Source organism: Delphinus delphis, chromosome 2, assembly GCF_949987515.2.
Source record: "Delphinus delphis chromosome 2, mDelDel1.2, whole genome shotgun sequence".
Classification (NCBI taxonomy): Eukaryota; Metazoa; Chordata; class Mammalia; order Artiodactyla; family Delphinidae; genus Delphinus; species Delphinus delphis.
Window position 1 is genome coordinate 171,174,841 of NC_082684.1, and position 18,937 is coordinate 171,193,777.

Sequence of the window (18,937 nt, forward strand, 5' to 3'; positions counted from 1 at the left end):
ATCTCCCAATTTATCCCTCCCCCCACTTACCCCCTGGTAACCATAAGTTTGTTTTCTATGTCTTTGACTCTATTTCTGTTTTGTGGATAAGTTCATTTGTACCCTTTTTTTAGGTTCCACATATAAGTGATAGCATATGATATTTGTCTTTCTCTAATCCAACATATTTAATTAAAAATTAGTGCACAGGGGCTTCCCTGGTGGCGCAGTGGTTGAGAGTCCGCCTGCCGATGCAGGGGACACAGGTTCGTGCCCCGATCCAGGAAGATCCCACATGCCACGGAGCGGCTGGGCCCGTGAGCCATGGCCGCTGAGCCTGCACTTCCGGAGCCTGTGCTCCGCAACGGGAGAGGCCACAACAGTGAGAGGCCCGCGTACCGCAAAAAAAAAAAAAAAAAAAAAAAAAAAAAAAAAAAATTAGTGCATAGATAGGAACCTCTGAGCACTCTCTTCTTGCTTAGAATCAATTTCCTACACCGATTTTTCAGTGGTTCACTTTTCCCCGTTTTAGGAGATAGGCAATGGTAACTCACATACAAGAAAATCATGAGAAAGGCACTTGTAGGTTTTGGTACACTGCAGATTTAAGAAACCACTAATACTAGCAGTTCTACTTATAAACCCAGGTAACCAATTCTGAGGTGTAATATCAAAACAAGAAGTCTGAGACCACACACACTGCAATTCCTGGTTCCTCTCAACAAACGTGTCCGTATCCTAGAGAGGCATTTTGTCTCTAATCACAATCAGTGGTGCACCAGCTTCCGGGGGTCAGAGTTCTGTTTTGGGGTACATCGCTGTGTACTTGGGTGCCAGTTCTTTGATGAGATTCACATAGTCGGTTTTTTCCGCACAGGCCCTGCACTCTTCTCCCCAGCTGTACAGTATCTGTTTCAGCTCTGCTACTCTCATCTTGGACAGGTCCACTGATGCCAAATCCAATTTTTTTTCTTCATGACAAAAAGGAAAAGCACAATTTTTAAAAAACAAAACCAACTATGAAACACTTAGAAAAGCAAATAGTGTTACTTATCTTGGTGCTGACTACCCTGTGATTCAAAGTGGGGAACAGTTCCCGTGTCTATGGAAAACAAGACATACCTAAGAAAAATGTATCATATGCAAAGCTATTGGGATAACTCATGATCTGTTGGACTTTCTTTCCATGGAATTACACTCGCTTCAAAACAGGGCCTGTGTAGCTTTGCAGTCTTTGCTACCACTCCATGGCTTCTCAAGATCAATGTTCATAAAACAAATAGCACCGCATCCTAATTGCTGCTCCTAAGGTGAGAAGAACGGAATCAATAAAAGGCGGTACCTTGGGATGGCCCTGCGTGTGCGGCCAACTGAAAGCCACAGATTGTAACTAGCTAGAAAGTTACGATTCACTTTTATATGAGATATGTCTGTGGTAAAACAGATGAGCACACATATTACAAAGCACTAATACAAATTGGTTTTTAAATACAAATTTAAAGAATTTAAATACAATCTAAAGAATGTAAACTAGTTTTTAAATACAAATTAAAGAAACCCAAACCCATGAAGAAAATTAGGAGCATTAACACTGATCCTTAATTGTTTTGGATCTCTGCTTAAACTCACCTGACCCCTCCACCCCTCCACTGGGATTCCCAAAATCATCACAGGGTTTATTGACAGACCTTTGGGGGTACAGCCACCTCTCTAAGGCTGGTGCCTCGGTACCAGCCAATCTGGCTCCTAACATTCTTGCCAATAATACCTATCACCAACATCTAACTCCTCTAGCGAGGCTATTGTTTCCCTGTTTACAGATTATCTGCAAAGGCTGTCAAGAACTCAGCTACTTCTCTATTGCCAAGCCCAAAAATAGAAAAATAATTAAGCTCATCTATAATATACTTGTGATTCTGATTTCCCCGTGAGAAAGGGGCAATTTTTCCCTTTCGAAGGAAAGTCTCCTTCCCCCTTCCTCACCACCAGGGGTGTGCCTGAACATAGATACAGCGTTTAAGTTGACTTATTTTACAATTAGTGGCAGCCTAGGACTTTTTCAGCTTGACCTCTTGAAGCACTCCTTTTTTTTCCCTACATAGTAGAACATGGCATTTAAAAGCCTTTTAATAACCTAACATAGTTGTCAAGTGATTTATCAGAACTTCCAGTCAGTGTACCCTAAGTTAAAAGTTGGATTTTAGACTTAGGAATAAATGTAATCAGGAGGTAAAAGATCTATACACAGAACACTACAAGACTTTGATGAAAGAAATTGAAGAAGACACAAACAAATGGAAAGAGATCCTGTGTTTGTGGTTTGGAAGAATTCGTATTGTTAAAATGTCCGTACCATCCAAAGCAATGTACAGAACCAGTGCAATCCCTACCGGAATGCCAGTGGTACTTCTTACAGAGATAGAAAAACAAAATCCTAAAATCTGTATGGAATGACAAAGGACCCTGAATTGCCCAAGCAATCCTGAAAAAGAACAGCAAAATGGTGATTATAGTTAAGAATACTGTATTACATATTTGAGAGTTGCTGAGGAGTAGATCTTAAATGTTCTCATCACAAAAAAGGAAACGGTAATTATGTGATATGATGGAGCTGTTAGCTAACATGGTAATCATATTGCAAGATAGAGGTATATCAAATCAATGCATTGTACACCTTAAACTCACACACTGTTATATGTCAATTACATCTCAGTAAAGCTGGAAATAAATAAATAAAAGTTGGATTTTAAAGGCTTTTTTATTTGGAGGGTCAGCTACACTCTGCTCCAGAGAATCCTTACATTTTTTAATAGTGATTCCCATTCTTTTAAAAATCAGAGCAAAGGGCTTCCCTGGTGGCGCAGTGGTTAAGAATCCACCTGCCAATGCAGGGGACACAGGTTTGAGCCCTGGTCCAGGAAGATCCCGCAGAGCAACTAAGCCCACGCACCACAACTACTTAGCCTGTGCTCTGGAACCCGCGAGCCACAGCTACTGAGCCTTGTGCCACAACTACTGAAGCCCACGCACATAGAGCCCGTGCTCCACAACAAGAGAAGCCACCGCAATGAGAAGCCCGTGCACTGCAACGAAGAGTAGCCCCTACTCGCCGCAACTAGAGAAAGCCCACGTGCAACAAGGAAGACCCAACACGGCCAAAAATAAATAAATAAAATAAATTTATAAAAATAAAAGACAGAGCAAGCGAAAACATTCTTTCAGGTCAAAAACCAAATAACACCTTCCTAATTGAAAACATAATCCAAGTCTACACTTACCTTGTCTGTTAATTTCCTGCCTGACATGACAAAATACCTTTAGGAGTAGAAACTTTTATAGCCCAAATTATTAATACTACACAGCTCAAAGGCCCCTGTTCAGTCTCAACTTTCCTGCCAAATATAAGCTGGGAAGAATTTAGAACTAGTGGTCTATTCAAGATAAATGGTTGAAGGAAGAAAATACTTTCTTGCAAGTGTTGGTAGTTTCTTCAGGTTATTCTAGAGGATTTGGCATTTGGCATTAACTTTAAAAGGGGGAAATCCTCTATGACTCCCTAAAACTACAGGGAAAAGGTCAATACCAACAGTAAATCTAGTCCATGGCTCCCCAAGGGCCTCTAGTGGCCAGCATTGCCAAAACATTAATAAGTACTCTCCTCTTCTCAATAATATCTGATTAATTTTTCTATTATTCAAGGATCCCAGTAAGATCCCTTGCTCATAGTAAAAGCTATTCAAAAGAAATTTGTTGAATGGAAGAATCAGGACAGTTTTGTCCCTTTGGGGGCTGTCGTTTATATGGACTCAGTGCTTCCTGCCTCTACTTCATTACTTGAAAGCCAATAAAAAAATAAATCTGCCTCATCAACCACCCTGGAAGTTAGGGCCTGCCCTTGGCCATTTGAGAAACAGTTTGTCTTTGCTATCTTCTGACCGTAAACCTATTTAAAGACATCTGTGTAGCTATGGTGCATAGGCTTATATTACACAGCTATGCTGGAAAATAAGACTAAAGTAATTCAGAGTTGGGTGCTAATTACTTAGGTAGTTTACAAGACTATGCCAGGTATGTAACATCAAACAATGACGTAAGCAAAGGAAATGGATTTCTACTGGTGGAATTACAGGTGTTAGGATAGGCTAAGTGGGGAATCCCCCAGCCTTTTATTTTATTTATTTCTTTGGCTGCACCGGGTCTTAGTTGCGCACTCAGGATCTTCCTTGTAGCATGCGGGATCTTTAGTTGTGGCATGCGGGATCCAGTTCCCTGACCAGGGATTGAACCCTGGCCCCCTGCATTGGGAGCACAGAGTCTTAACCACTGGGCCACCAGGGAAGTCCCCCTCCAGCCTTTTATGATACCTAATCAATCTACCCGAAAGACTGGCCCAGATACAAATCCTCTGTATAAGAGTAGATCTATGTATGTAAAATTTATAAGGCCAAGGATAATGTTTTAAATAGGACATCTTCCTTTTCTGGCTGTTTATTTTAGGCACCCTTGATAAGGCTATTTCGTCAGGTAAAACCTGCTTTGATGTGAATAACCTATTTCCTAAAAGTTGAAGCTGGCAGAATGATAGCTCTAGGAAGAACATTAGAGTCCCATTTAAAACTTCAGAGTCCTTACATCCCCTTTGAATAGATGCAGCTTTTGTCCTAATAGGTTACCAAGAGCTAATTCACCACGAGTAGCTGCTCCCTTGAAATTCTGAACTCTTCCTTGCCATATGTAGTTGACAACGCCTTGGTGATTTTAGAGGTTAAACTTTGCCATTTGGGTGGGCAGTTTTACCTAATGCTGACTGTACCAGATTTCATTTCTCTTCCCCCAAGAAGTTCAGATGGCACTAGGCACCACACAGCAGTCCAGCACCCTATTAGCAAGTGTTGAGCTTCTTTCTTTCTAACGCTGACTTTTTAGAAACTGGCCCTATGTTTACAGAATTGGCAATATGCTGGACATTTGGGGAAAAAAACATTTGACTCCGTTATACCATATTTCAGCTCACAGATCTGACTGTCCATCTTCTTCAGCTTCTCGCAAATCTTCACTGCAGGCATGTGCACGCTCATTGGGCGAGTGACCTCACTTAGGATCTTTGTGGCCGCATCTTTTGTTGCTCCTAGATAGTAGCACTGAAGGGGAATGAAGAGACTTTAGGGGCCCAGACACTGAAAAAAAGCAAGTAGTATAGTTTCAAGAAGTGAGAAAGAGGTTAACCTAGTTTTTGTGGCCCAGCTTTTAAATTTAACCCCTGCGAAGACACCAGAAAACCAATGGCTCCGTTCCCAGGATCAGCCTAATTAGAAGCGCCCTGCAATTCACATGATGCTTAAAGACTACTGATAAGAGCTAACACTTGCTAAATGTTTTATCTGCGCCGACACACTGTTCTCAGGGCTTTAAAGGTATTGATGTATTTAATTCTCATAACAATCCTGTGACGTAGGTACTAGTATTTTACACCCAAGCCAACTGGAGGTCACCCAACTAGTGAGAAGAAAAGACCGAATTAATTTAAAAATCTAGCCTTTTGGCTCTGGAGTCCATGCCCTGTTCCATCATGTTCTACTGCCTTTCAAGCTCCCTGACAAGCGTTTGACGTTTAAAAATATAAAGCTTAATGGTGCAGACAAATGCTGAGACTTTTATATTGTGTCAGTGGTGAGCAGTCAACGAGGAAAATTTAACTGACAGATTCAACATGACGATTTTAGGCAAAATGAATTGGCCCAAGCTTGTCTTTAGTGCTGTAAAAACAGTATATTGAAACAGGTCATTTGTGTATACCCAGGAAACACCATTACAAGATAATAAAAGTACTTCATTAATTATGCATAAATAATGATGTAAAAATATTTTGATAGGTTTCACTAATTGTCTTGATAAGAAGTGGAAAGTCTACCCACTCTTAACTCAGGACAGTAAATTCTCATTAGGAATTCAGTTGTATAATTTCCTTTAAGAAATCGTGGGATTGGTTGCCTATGGTTTTTTCAAAAAGCCAAATGAAATGAGACATATTCTAGATGAAAATACATTGACTCCATTTCCCTGAAAGATCAATTTCTGCTTGCTTTCTGCAGTGAGCAGGCTTGAGGCAAGCATCGAAGAAGGAGAACATTAAATTCAAGATGAGAAATGAAACGATTAGCAGTTTTCTCCGAGCACAGGGAGAAAATGAAAGGTGAAGATTTACCATACCAGGCGGTTTTCTTTTCCTTTGACATCCAAGCAAAAGCTGATCAATTCTTTTTCTATGGTGTCCAGAGAAAAGTTGACTCCTCTGGCTATCAAGGAGTTGTAGAATCGGTTCAAGAATTCTTGACACACTAGAAGGAACAAATAAATTATGTATTTGTGTACAATATCACCACTACCACACCTATGTATATGTTTCTCCCACCAAATAAAAAAGTAAGTATGATTCAACGCATTGTGACAAATTAAATTCATATCTTAAGCATGGTTTCAGGCCTGTAGCTTTTAGCTTAGTGTTGGGCCTTGAATAACATGAGCTTATTGAATCAATCCGTCAATCTGTGGAACCAAGTTCCACTTAATAGGAGAACTTTCCCACAAAATGTCACTCACCCTAAAAGAAAATATTGCCTCCTCTGGGATATGATGCTTGGGACAGCTTTGTTTAAAGTATAGAGAAAAAACAGAACATGTGTCTGGAATGAAGCCCCTTGGTAGTCTGCATCTGCCTGCATGTTCCAGTTTGAACCCCAGTCGGAACAATCATATTCAATCCCACGGTCCAGAGTCAGTGAAGAGATGACCCTCAGAAGAGGCACAGGCAATAAGAACAACCACAGTTACCATTGGTTAGCACTGTTCTGAGTACTTTACGTGGATCAACTTATTCAAGTCTCCGAACAAAACTCGGATGTAGATACGTTACTATCCTCGTTTTACACATGAAGAACCTGAGTCAGAGAGAGGCCAGTGAGCTTGCCCAGTAAGTGGTAGAGGGAGATTGACCCCAGATGGTCTCCCTCTGGGCCCACATGCTTATCCACTAGGGTACTATGAATTAGAAGGAGGCTGCTTTCCCACATTGTTGTCCCAAAGGGGAAGTGTCCAAGCAATCAGAGAAGGACATGGAGGCCAGAGCATATGCCGGAAAACAGCAGCCCTCACATTAGAAAGAATTTTAGGGAAATAGCATGAGGAAGACTGGCGAATTCTAGGGTAACCTGGAATAAATTTAATAGTATAGCAAGACTCTGAAGGAAAGAAATTACAAAACTTTATCAAAAGACCTAAAAGTAGACCTAAGAAATGGGAAGAATAGCCATGTTCATGGATGGGAAGATTCAATATTATGGATGATAATTATTTTTAAGTAGATCAATAAACTCAATGCTCTTCTAATGAAAATCTCAATAGGCTTTTTTATAGATTTGATAAACTGATGCAAAAATACAGATGAAAAAACAAGAGCAAATGAAAGTCAAGAAGTACTTGAAGAAGAGGGAGGTTGGGGAGTTGACCTTATCAGATATCAAGACCTAATTCTAAAGCTATAGCATTTGAAACACTGTGGGACTGGCACAGAAATAGACCAGTGGAACAAACTAGTGAGTCTAGAAACAAATCGACAAATCTAGAGGAGCTTGGTAGAGTACAGAAGTGATGCTGAAAATCAGTGGGGGAAAAATGGGCTAGTCAATAAATGGTACTAGGACCACCTGCCATGGAAAAAGTTAAACTTAGACACCTATCCAAAACTACACACAGACGTGAATCCCAGGTGAATAAAGACATATGGGAAGAGCAACACTCCAAAAGTTTTAGAAGAAACCTTTGGAAAACATCTTTATGGCATCAGGATAGAGAAGGATTTCTTAAAGAAGAGACCAAAACACGGATCATACATTTGATTACATCAAAATTAACCAGTTTTTTAATGCAAAAGAAATCATAAGCAAATGATAAGACAAGCCACAAACTGGAGGAAGATATTTACAACTTATAAACTGATGAAGGATTAATATCCAAAATACATGAAAAATCACCATGGTCATACCCTTAGGTCCAGTCATTACCAATGACTATAACCTCTGTAATCTCAGTGGAAACATCCCATTGTCTGATCATCATCTCCCATCTTTCCAGCTCACATCCTCTAACACCCCAAGGTAAACAATTCCCTGACCCCGCCAGGTTATACTATTCATTGATTCTGCCACCACTTCACCCTGCTTCCCCACCCAGCTTAGATTCCGTGGTTCAACATTATAATAACTCCTTTGCACACAAACTGAACTCCCTTGCATCTCTCTCCCTTGTTGGACTCACCCAGCAAAATCCTAACCCTGGTTAAAACTTTGCACCTATACTCACTGAACATGGCTGGAGGAAATAGCACAGCCGTACTCACTGGTCTCACTGTAAATTCATGACCGCTCATTTCAGTGAGCCATCAGTGCTCCCAACAATCCTACTACATTGACCTCATTCTCACTCTCTCCCACTCCCAAGAGGACAATTGCGCAGCTCTCTCAAACCTTGTGTCACACCTCCACCCCATCCTCAGCGATGGTGGTGCTTCCTATCTCTCTGAGGGAAAAAAAAAGCAACAGGAAAGAACTCTCGCTTGCTCTGCCACCACATCTACAACACGTGTATCAGCACAGTCTACCTTAATTCTATGAATGAACTGCTTCCACCTGCTAAAGTAGATCCTTCCACCTGCTAAAGTAGATCCTATCAACTCCCTGCTTCTGCACCTCTGCCCTCTCTCTCCTGTCTTGTTTCCATTAACATGCTGTTAATTCTTATATCTTAAAAGCAACACAACCTCTCTCAACATCACATCCCATTTCTCCACTCCTGTTTAAGAAAAACACTCTAAAATAATTTTTATACTTGTAGTTTCCAGGTCTCTTCTCTCTCCCTCTCTGTCCCTCCCCCACCCCACACCAAGTTTAAAGCCAGCGAGTTATAAAATGTTCAGTTTGAAAAATAGTGTCCCTTGTCTCCCCTTCCCCATTTCCCCAAACTCAAAGCTTTCGTTTTCAACTCTTATAGCTGATTCCTTTGGAATTTACAAATTTTAAATAACATATTTGTGTGGCTAATTCCTAATTTTATTTTTAGTCTTAGATATTTATTATAGTTTTTTCCCGTGGAAGAGAAAGATTTAACTCTTTTGCCCAGACCCATCTCTTGTAAAAAGCATTTGGTTGGATGTTTTTATGTAGGCTTACAATCTTTGTCTTTTAACTTGAGTATTTACTCCTTAACTTAGTACTTGAAAGATATAATAATGTCACCTGCAGGAAAAGAGCTACAACGTTTTAGAAAAGATAATAATAAAGTTTAAAATCAAGTTAGTGGAATTATTAAATTATCAGCGGGCTAGGAACATTATTTTCAGCAGTTCCATCCACACCTTCTAGAACTGAAGGCAGTCCTACATTATCTGCTCCCGCTTGATTTTGGAAGGAAAAAAAGACACCAGATTAGTCTTGCTGGTACCGGTACTAGGGGAGAATTGCTACCTAGGAATAAAATACATGTTGTCATGAGTTAAGACTTAAGAATAACCAGAAGCTCTTGAATAATTTGTATATTACTTCATTGTTCTAATTTTATTTTTAATATTGCCTTAAATAAATTAGTTCCCAACTCCACACTCAGAAAGCAGTATAGGTAGGGATTCAGTGCTTTGGCTCTGAAGCCAGACTCTCTGGGTCCAAATCCTGGCTTTACTAGTTAATATTTACTAGCTGTGGCTTTGGGCCTTTCAACGTTGAATCACCCGACAGTCTAATTGCCATTCCCTTTAAGTTCATCAGTCTTCTTTCTCTGTGTTTAAGATTTTCTCTTTTCTCCTTTTGTGTTTTGCAATTTCCTTCTGATATGGTTAGATGTGGAAGTATTTTTATTTATACTGTTTGGAATATACTGGACTTCCAAACCTGTGGATTGATGACTTTCATCCGTTTGGAAAAATGAGCTATCATCTCTTTTGCTCCACCCGTACACTCTCTCTTCTCCTTCTGGAAGTCCAGTTAACATATGTGGGAATTTTTCTCTTGATCTGCATTGTACCTTTATCTCTGTTTCATATTTTTATTCTCTTAATTGCTCAGTGATTCCTTCTTGACAATTTCTTCAGTCTTCTAACTCACTAATTCTTTTCTCAGCTGTGTCTAGTCTGCGGTTAATCTCACTACTTTCTATTTGTACATGTTTATTTGGTTCTTTTCCAAATATGTTTGGACATCTTTTGTTTTGGTTTTTTTTTTTGGTACGCGGGCCTCTCACTGTTGTGGCCTCTCCCATTGCGGAGCACGGGCTCCGGACGCGCAGGCTCAGCGGCCATAGCTCACAGGCCCAGCCGCTCCGCGGCATGTGGGATCTTCCCAGACCGGGGCACGAACCCGCGTCCCCTGCATCGGCAGGTGGACTCTCAACCACTGCACCACCAGGGAAGCCCTGTCTGGACATTTTTAATAGCCTCCTGCCCTTTATTCATATTTTCAATCCCTTCCTTTATTTCTTTAAATATAATAAAAATATTTTATATTCAGTGCCTGATAATTGTAAAACCTGAAGCCTGTCCAGGTATGCTTCTTCTGTCTCTTGTCTCAACTGGCTGTTACTTACGGTGCTCTTCTTCCCATGGGTTTGTGATTTTTCTGAATGTGAGCTTTCTTTCTTAGAACTTTGTGGGAATTATTAGAATTTTGTGGGACTGGATTGAAGGTGGATTCCTATGTGAGATTAACATTTGCTGATGCCTACTTGAAATCCCTGTAAACTAAATTCTCAGTTTGAGACGTTTTGGATCACCCGGGTTGGCTGTGTCCATTTGGGCTTCAATGCATATGTGTGGTAGCTTGTGAGTATGAGTGATCAAGAGACATTTTTGTTTTACCTTTTATTCAGTAAAAAGTTCAAGTACTGCAATTTCTTTTAGTCTCTAAAGAATGGTGGTAGAATTGTGGTTATTTCCAGGTCACCTTTTATAAGGAAAGTCTAGCTCTCTGGGGTTCCAAACTAATTGGGGGAGGATCCAGTATGACACACCTAACTTGGGAAGGTTCTGGGCTATGTCATTATTCTTTTTATTTTATTCATTCTCTTTATTTTACATCCATGAAAATCTAAGTTTAAATTGCCTGGGTGGCAAATACCCTCAAGAAAAATCCCAGCTTCAGGGGTCCCTTTACCTCTTTTGGTTTCCACTTTCACATTGTTTTTGGCCTCTGGGTATGCCTTACTAACTCACACTTAACATTTTCACATTTTTATTTTATCCAGTGTTTTCAGTTGTTTTCAGCTAGACGACCAGAAATGTCAGTTTTTAGAACATGAAGTCATATTCATTCCTAATGCTATTTAATAGGAACAGAACGCTAAATATAATATAGCCGTGTCGTGGTTTTAACAAATATTTATTGAGCAATCAGTTAAGCGCCAGACAGTATTCTACAGGTTGTTGGAAAAACAAAGCTCTTACTCTCAGGGATTACATTCTGGTGAATAAATAAAAGTATCTTGTGGCTGTGAAGAAACATAAATTTGGTAAGGAGGATAGAGTAATAGTATAAGGTAATAGTATTATTCTAAATGGGGTGGTCAGGGAAGGTCTCTCAGATAAAGTCGTGTTTGAGCATAAAGCTTAAGGAAGTGGGAGAACACCTTAAGTGGAGTGCTAGGGAAGACCCCTCCAGGCAGAGGGAAGAACAACGTAGGCATGTCCTTGGCAGGTCCAAGAACCATAAGGGAGCCTCCCTCCCACCAAGAGGGAGGATGGTAGAAAATGAGGTCAAATGAACAGCAGCATGCCAGGTCATCTAGGGCTTTGAGGTCATGGTAAGGGCTCTGGGTCCTACTCTGAGAAGGCACGCCATTAAAGGTTTTGAGCAAAAGGGTGCAGTGATCTGACATTACTTTTAAATTATGCCTCTGGAGGTTCTTTGGAGAATAGACTGCAGGGTAGCCAGAATGAAAGCAGGCATAACCATTTGGAGTTTCTTAAAATAGCTGCATACCTTGGACCAGGGTGGGAGCATTGGAGGTGATGAGAATGGTTGGATTCTGGATGTATTTTGAAGGCAGAGCCAAAAGAATTTACTAATGGATTGGATGTGGCATGGGGTGGGGGCGGGGGCGGCAGCAGCGGGCGGAGACAGAAATCAAGAATGACCCCAAGGATTTGGGCCTGAGAAACTGCAAGAGGGGAGTTGCCATTTGCTGAACTGGTAAGACTGCAGGAGAAGCAAGTTTGTGGAGACCAGCAGGAATTCAGTCTTGACATGTGAACTTTGCGATACTTCTAGACAAATGTGACGATTAATTTTATGTGTCCACTTGGAGGGTGTTTTTGAATGAGATTAACATTTAAATCAGTGAACTCTGGCTAAAACAGATTGCCCTCCATAAAGTGGATAAGCCTCATCCAATCAGTTGAAGGCCTGAATAGAACACAAAGGATTGGCATGAATAGAACAAAAAAGCAGGAGGGAATGCTCCAGCAGACTGCTTTCTGCACCATTGGCTCTCCTGGGCCCCCAGCCTGTTGGCCCACACTGCAAATTTTAGACATCTCAGCCTCCATAATCAGGAGAGCCAATTCCTTATAATAAATCTATCTGGATGTATGTATGTATCCTATTGGTCTGTTCCTCTGGAGACCCCTAATATAATGTCTGACACTGCAAACAGTAAAGAGCTGCTGGGGATATAAATCTGGAGTTCAGGGGTGAATTCTAGGACAAATACTAAATTTGTAAGTCACCAACATTAAAATGATCTTTGTGGGATGAGACCACACAAAAGGGAGAGATCCTGGGTCTCAGTCTTGTGAAACTCCATTGTTTAGAAATCGGAAAGATGGAAAGAACCAGAAAAAGACCGAAAGGAGCAGCCAGTAAGGGAGGATGAGAACAAAGAGTGAGTGTGTCCCAGAAGACAAGCAAAGAAAGTGTTAAAAAGGAGGGACTGATTGATCAGCTGTGTGAAATGCTATTGATAGAATGAGGAAAACGAGACATTTGCCAACACGTATTTTGCTAAGTTTAATTAGCAAAAGACCAAGTATGCAAGGGAGACACCTACTGTAATGATCCTCGCATAAACCATCGTTAAAGCCTCCTGGTGACCTGTAATTCTCCTCTTCCTGAAAAAGAAACCCTGTGTCCTGATGCCTCAAAGCTCTTTCTCTACTCCCACAATATACCTTCAGATGATTTCTACACCTTAACTGTTGCTCTGTTGTCAATGTATTACCTAGAGGGTGGGTGTTGGGAATTCTAACTTGTACTTTGAAAGATACACTTTTGACTCACTAAAAGCTATATAATATTTTATTGCAGCATATGTGCGTACATGTCTTCAACAGAATTGGGTGCCTACCTTATGCCCCACACCACGGTAGCCACTGGAGATGATGTGGTGAGAGAAACGGTCTTGACTGTCAAGGAATGCACACATGGAGGAGACCAAAACGATTTCTCCACTATGAGACATGTACTAGATAGTGTGGGAGAACAAAGGAGAAGCACCTCCCTGGAGGAAATTGGAGATCACTGAAAGATATTTAGTGAGGAAATAACATGATCACCCTGTCATGGGAAGGATGCTGTTGTGGGCTTACACGAAGAGACTAATCTCACTATAATCTCTTCAAATATTTTCTCAGGTCCTTTCTCTCTCTCTTCTCCTTCTGGGACTCCTATAACATGAATGTTGTTTAATGTTGTCCCAGAGGTCTCTTAGGCTGTCTTCATTTCTTTTCATTCTTTTTTTTGTATTCTGTTCCAGGTCACTTATCCGTTCTTCTGCCTCAGTTATTCTGCTATTGATTGCTTCTCGTGTATTTTTCATTTCAGTTATTGTATTGTTCATCTCTGTTTGTTTGTTCTTTAATTCTTCTAGGTCTTTGTTAAACATTTCTTGCATCTTCTCGATCTTTGCCTCCATTCGTTTTCTGAGGTCCTGGATCATCTTCACTATCATTACTCTGAATTCTTTTTCTGGAAGGTTGCCTATCTCCACTTCATTTAGTTGTTTTTCTGGTTTTATCTTGTTCCTTCATCTGGTACATAGCCCTCTGCCTTTTCATCTTGTCTATCTTTCTGTGAATGTGGTTTTCATTCCACAGGCTGTAGGATTGTAGTTCTTGCTTCTGCTGTCTGCCCTCTGGTGGATGAGGCTATCTAAGAAGCTTGTGAGATTAATCTCACTATAAATCACCTAACAAATTAGTAAGTTAAGGATCCTGGCATGCATTTATTGCTATAACCAGATAACCATAGTCTTTTTATTTATGTCATAGGGTTTTGTTTATTAAAATTAGTCCCATAAGTGAATGTATGATTATTTCAAAGTAAAAAAAAATTAATAGCCCCATAATACAATCCTTTTAAATAAATTCAGAAACGTTTACATTTTTTTTTTCAGTAAGCTTCACATGACCTAAAGCAGTCATAAACTTGAATATTCACAGGGCCCAGGCAAGTAAAATGAATGGGTAAAGCAATCCAAGTTTAGGAAAAACAAAAACCTAAAGAACACATGTCCTTTCTAAAAAGAGCAGCCACCATCAGTTCCCACTATATGGACATATGGGCTAGTCTTGACTGGTCACCTGGTTTTCAAGATAAGCCAGAAATCTGAACTTTTTAAAATGACATCTCCCAAGTTTAAAATATAGCCAATTAATTTAGATGTTTTTTTTCAAAATACTTTGTGAACTTAATAAAATAAATTAATAGGTCCCAGGTGGTTCATGGACTATCAGGGGTTTTTTGTTGTTGTTGTTTTTTTGCGGTATGCGGGCCTCTCACTGTTGTGGCCTCTCCCGTTGCGGAGCACAGGCTCCAGACGTGCAGGCTCAGTGGCCATGGCTCACGGGCCCAGCCGCTCTGCAGCATGTGGGATCTTCCTGGACCGGGGCACGAACCGGTGTCCCCTGCATCAGCAGGCGGACTCTCAACCACTGTGCCACCAGGGAAGCCCAACTATCAGTTTTTTACTGATAAAAGAAGTCATTGGTGTCCCATGCCACAGAGTAGTCAAGATAAGAATGGAAATTTGCCCTACAATATGTATAGAATTTTAATCTTATACACTGAGGGAAAATTAATTGGCGAATGATAAAGACTCATAAGCTGAAACAGAGCCAGATCTAGACTCTATTTCTTTTTGTTCTAAAACCAGTATTTCCTTTGTTGTGATTCTATAGTGGAAAAGGAAAATATAAGGAAATATACACCCAGGTTACTGAGACATGCAAGTTAATAATCACAATATGCTGTAATAAATTCAAGAAAGATGTTAGAAGCTTCACAATTAATCCAGAGGCTCTGGCTCTTCTGAAATGTTTTTAAGTAGAAGCTCCAGCAATTAAATTACTGATGATTAAGCCAGTCAACTGTTTAGGCCTCACAAATTCTGCTTTAAACGTATAGTACCCAGTTATAAGGGATCTTTAACTGAAAATTATAACTTGGCTGAACAAATATCTATATCTAAAGTTTGACAATAGCATCATGTAGGTATTTTAAATTTCTGGAGAAAAGTTTAATTATTGCAGGGCTGATAGAAAACTGGACTCCAATTGTTAAGACTTTATTCAGTTATATTACAGTCTATACTCACCCATTCATTAAACATATATTGTGAACCTACCATTTCCTGTTATGTAAGAATAGATTCGAAAGCTCAGAGAAGGGTGAAGCGGATATACATCTAAGCTAATTATTTTAATGAATGAAACACAGAGGTAAGTGCTACAGTAGTCCAGGAGGAAGGAGGTAGCACAGCTAATTATCTCCTTTGACCTCGTTACCAGCCCTCTGCTGTAGGTATTATCACGTTGATTTTGCCAGAACCGGGTACAGTGGCCTCAGAGCCAGAAGGCTGGGTGGGACGTAGACCCACCTGTTTTGAGTGCAAGTCCACAGCTGAGATTCTGTGAACAGAAAAGGAATCTTTTTTTGTATTCCTCCTCTTTCTAAGGAGTTAAGGTACGCCTTTGTTAAGAAACTTTTCCCTGTAAAGTCCTAACAAATGTTAGTTATGTGCTCTGATTTAAGCCATTTCAACTCAATTACAATTTGTCATGTTTTCTCCTTTGGGGAGTTATAAACTAACTTGAACTTGAAAGGCTTCTGTGCAAGGAAAGGCAAGTCTCGCCGGTTAGGGCAGCAGAATCATTTTGGAGCCAGGGTCGTCTGCCTCTACGTGCGTTTGCACAAAATCGAATCCAAATCCAAACCCACCAGCTCTGAGGCAGTTTAATCGAGCAAGACCAAGAACGCGGCCTGAAGGTGTCACTGGGCCCGGCTCGAACTTTTGCCTAGGCTTGGGCGAAGGCGATCGGAAGCCACGGCCAGGGCCCGTATTTCCTAAGTGAAATGCTATTTATAGACAGGCCCGAGAGAAGCCAAAGCCGACAACAGCTGCACTGCGACGCGGTGTCACCGCCATGCAAGCAGGTCTCACACCGCTCACCTTCACAGTCGGCGCCCAGCCGCCCCCCGGCCTCCTGGCCCTGCGCCCGCCCCGGGTTAGAGACCCAAAGCCCGGCGCAAAAGGCCACCACTGCGGCTGGGCTCCCGCACCACATGCTGAGCCAACTCCAAACGCCTCGCCGCCGCCTGTTAAATCAACCGCCGCGCTGCTATCGCCCGGGGCTGCTCCAGGACGCAGGAGCGCAGACCCGGAGTTGGAAAATAATCTGCCTGGAGTTGCTGGGACACATGATGCAACTCAACCGTGAGTTTCCATTGGCTCTCAAAAAAAGGGCATGGAAGCGGGCGGAGCGGAGCAGCCGCTTCCTTTCCCTCCCCGACCTGCGCGTGCGCACTCTCGCTCACGCGGTGCCTCCCCAGCGGGGCGGGGAGAGACGCAGTAAAGCTATTCGCTGACTGCTCGAGGGGGAAGGCGGGACCTTCACGCTGATTGGCGGGGACGCGGGAAGCCGCGGCGGAGGGACCGGACGCAGTGGGCGGGCGGGAACGTGAAGTCTCCGCGGTGCCTGATGGGGCTGTTCCGCGGCCTGGCGCTCTTGCGGCCGGGGGCACCGGTCGTTACTGCTACCGCCGTGTCTGCCGCCTCATGGCGGCCATCGGGGTTCACCTAGGCTGCACATCAGCCTGTGTGGCCGTCTATAAGGTGAGGGACTCGGGGACTTGGGCTGCGCGTACCCAGTTCTCTGGGTGCGAGGCCAAGTCCTTTGGTCTCCTGCGGGGCTGTGAACGGCGTGTCGCCGTTCTGGGGACGTCGCGCGGAGAGGTGATTCTGTGGGGAAGTTTCGGGCTGAGAGCTGGGCGGACCTGGCCTCGTCCCCCGCGGCTCCTCAAGGAAGGCCGCTGCGGACCCGGGACCTCGCGGGCGCGGGAGGCCCCGAGGGGGGGCGGACCCGGGACCTCGCGGGCGCAGGAGGCCCAGAGAGGGGGCGGACCCGGGACCTCGCGGGCGCAGGAGCCCCCGAGCGGGGGCGGACCCGGGACCTCGCGGGCGCAGGAGGCCCCGAGGCGGGGCGGACCGGGGACATCGTGGGCGCAGGAGGCCCCGAGGGGAGGGCGGACCCGGGACATCGCGGGCGCTGGAGGCCCCGAGGGGGACCTGAAAGTGTGGTACCCGGAGGTTTCTGGATGTTGGCCAAGAAAGGTTTCTGGACGTTGGCCAGAACGCGGGGTGGCCGCATTCTGGAACTGGAGGTGTTGATCCCGCGAAGCGTGTGAAGCCAGATGATGGTGTGTGCTCTATTCAGTTGTCCTTTCTGGAAATGAGAGAGCCTGACTAGGAGTTCGGGGCTTCCTGTCATCAGTGGGCAGGTGGAAGGAGCAATAATGAGGGACAGCCCTGATCCTAGTCTCACGTTTAAATGTCAAATGATTTGTAAGGAAAAGCCAAAGGGTTTAATGCTACTTCATCACATGTAGAGAGTGAAGAAAGATGCATTTATAGGGAAAGGAAGAGAAGTAGGAAGTTTAACGCAATAAGGCTTGCTATTGTACATAGATAGGTTGTTATTACGTCTGTTCTGTTATCCACTATGCAGAGCAGACTGAAAAAAATGAGGTAGTTCTTCATGGAATTCTGATCTTAATTAAAATCTAGGAAATTGATAAGGACAATTAAATCTACTTGTTTAAAATAATGATAAAGCAGTTTTTCTCTCCACATATATGTCAGAGTAACACTGGCCCACCCATGTCTGAATATATCTAAAGAGACTGTATATTTCATCACAAAAGAACTAATACAGTTGCGTATTTTTCTCCAGGATGGCCGGGCTGATGTGGTCGCCAATGATGCAGGTGACAGAGTTACTCCAGCTGTTGTTGCTTACTCAGAAAATGAAGAGGTACTGTTCCCCTCATTTTTGAACTTTGAAATAAGGAAAAAATTATGTGCGTTGTAATATATTGCTCTTTTTCAGGTTGTTGGATTGGCAGCAAAACAAAGTAGAATGAGGAATATTTCAAATACAGTAATGAAAGTAAAGCAGATCCTTGGCAGAAGGTATGGAATAAAATAATACTTTTACCCATGGTAATAAAAACGTGTTTATACATTCTAAGTGTAATGTGAAATGAAACTAGAAACGCCAGTGTGTTTTTTCATTGTTTTTTGTGACTGGGTCATTTCACAGAATACTCTAGGAGGCTGTTATCTTCTGATACTATCTTCTGCTGAGTCTTCTCAAGGATGGGATTCACTCAGACAATTGTTTCTTGCTTTCAGATCTGTTAGTATTGATAGATGCCAACATACATTTAGTTTTGATAATTTGTGTCATCCAGAGGTGGGAATTTGGACTTATCACATTTGTACAGTACTTTTTTAACTGAGGGAACTTGAAAGATTGTGTGCGAATTTGAAGATTTCTTTGCACTGTAGTTGAATTTCGTGGAATCTATTATAATTGGTGAAATATTTATGTAGAAGCTATTGATTTTCTTCCTCAGATCTTTTT

At 42.2% G+C, this 18,937-nt stretch overlaps 2 protein-coding genes across 3 annotated transcripts in view; one reads left to right on the forward strand and one right to left on the reverse strand.

Annotated features, from left to right (window-relative positions):
* Positions 1 to 644: 644 nt before the first annotated feature.
* On the reverse strand, positions 645 to 16,600 carry CDNF (cerebral dopamine neurotrophic factor). The gene is made up of 4 exons (XM_060003783.1): positions 16,465 to 16,600; positions 6,190 to 6,317; positions 4,979 to 5,120; positions 645 to 950 (listed from the first exon to the last, which is right to left on the reverse strand). The coding sequence occupies exons 1-4, from the start codon at positions 16,577 to 16,579 to the stop codon at positions 772 to 774; spliced, it is 564 nt and encodes a 187-aa protein (XP_059859766.1). The 5' UTR covers positions 16,580 to 16,600; the 3' UTR covers positions 645 to 771.
* Positions 16,601 to 16,977: 377 nt separating this feature from the next.
* HSPA14 (heat shock protein family A (Hsp70) member 14) overlaps positions 16,978 to 18,937 on the forward strand; it is a 34,643-nt gene continuing 32,683 nt past the window's right edge. Inside the window, exons 1-3 of one of the 2 annotated variants that reach the window (XM_060006273.1) lie at positions 16,978 to 17,127; positions 18,245 to 18,325; positions 18,401 to 18,483. In XM_060006273.1, coding sequence (XP_059862256.1) covers positions 17,071 to 17,127; positions 18,245 to 18,325; positions 18,401 to 18,483 — 221 coding nt within the window. In that variant the 5' untranslated portion in view covers positions 16,978 to 17,070. Of the gene's footprint in view, positions 17,128 to 18,244; positions 18,326 to 18,400; positions 18,484 to 18,937 lie in introns of those variants that run through there. The other variant, XM_060006274.1, reaches the window with a different exon arrangement.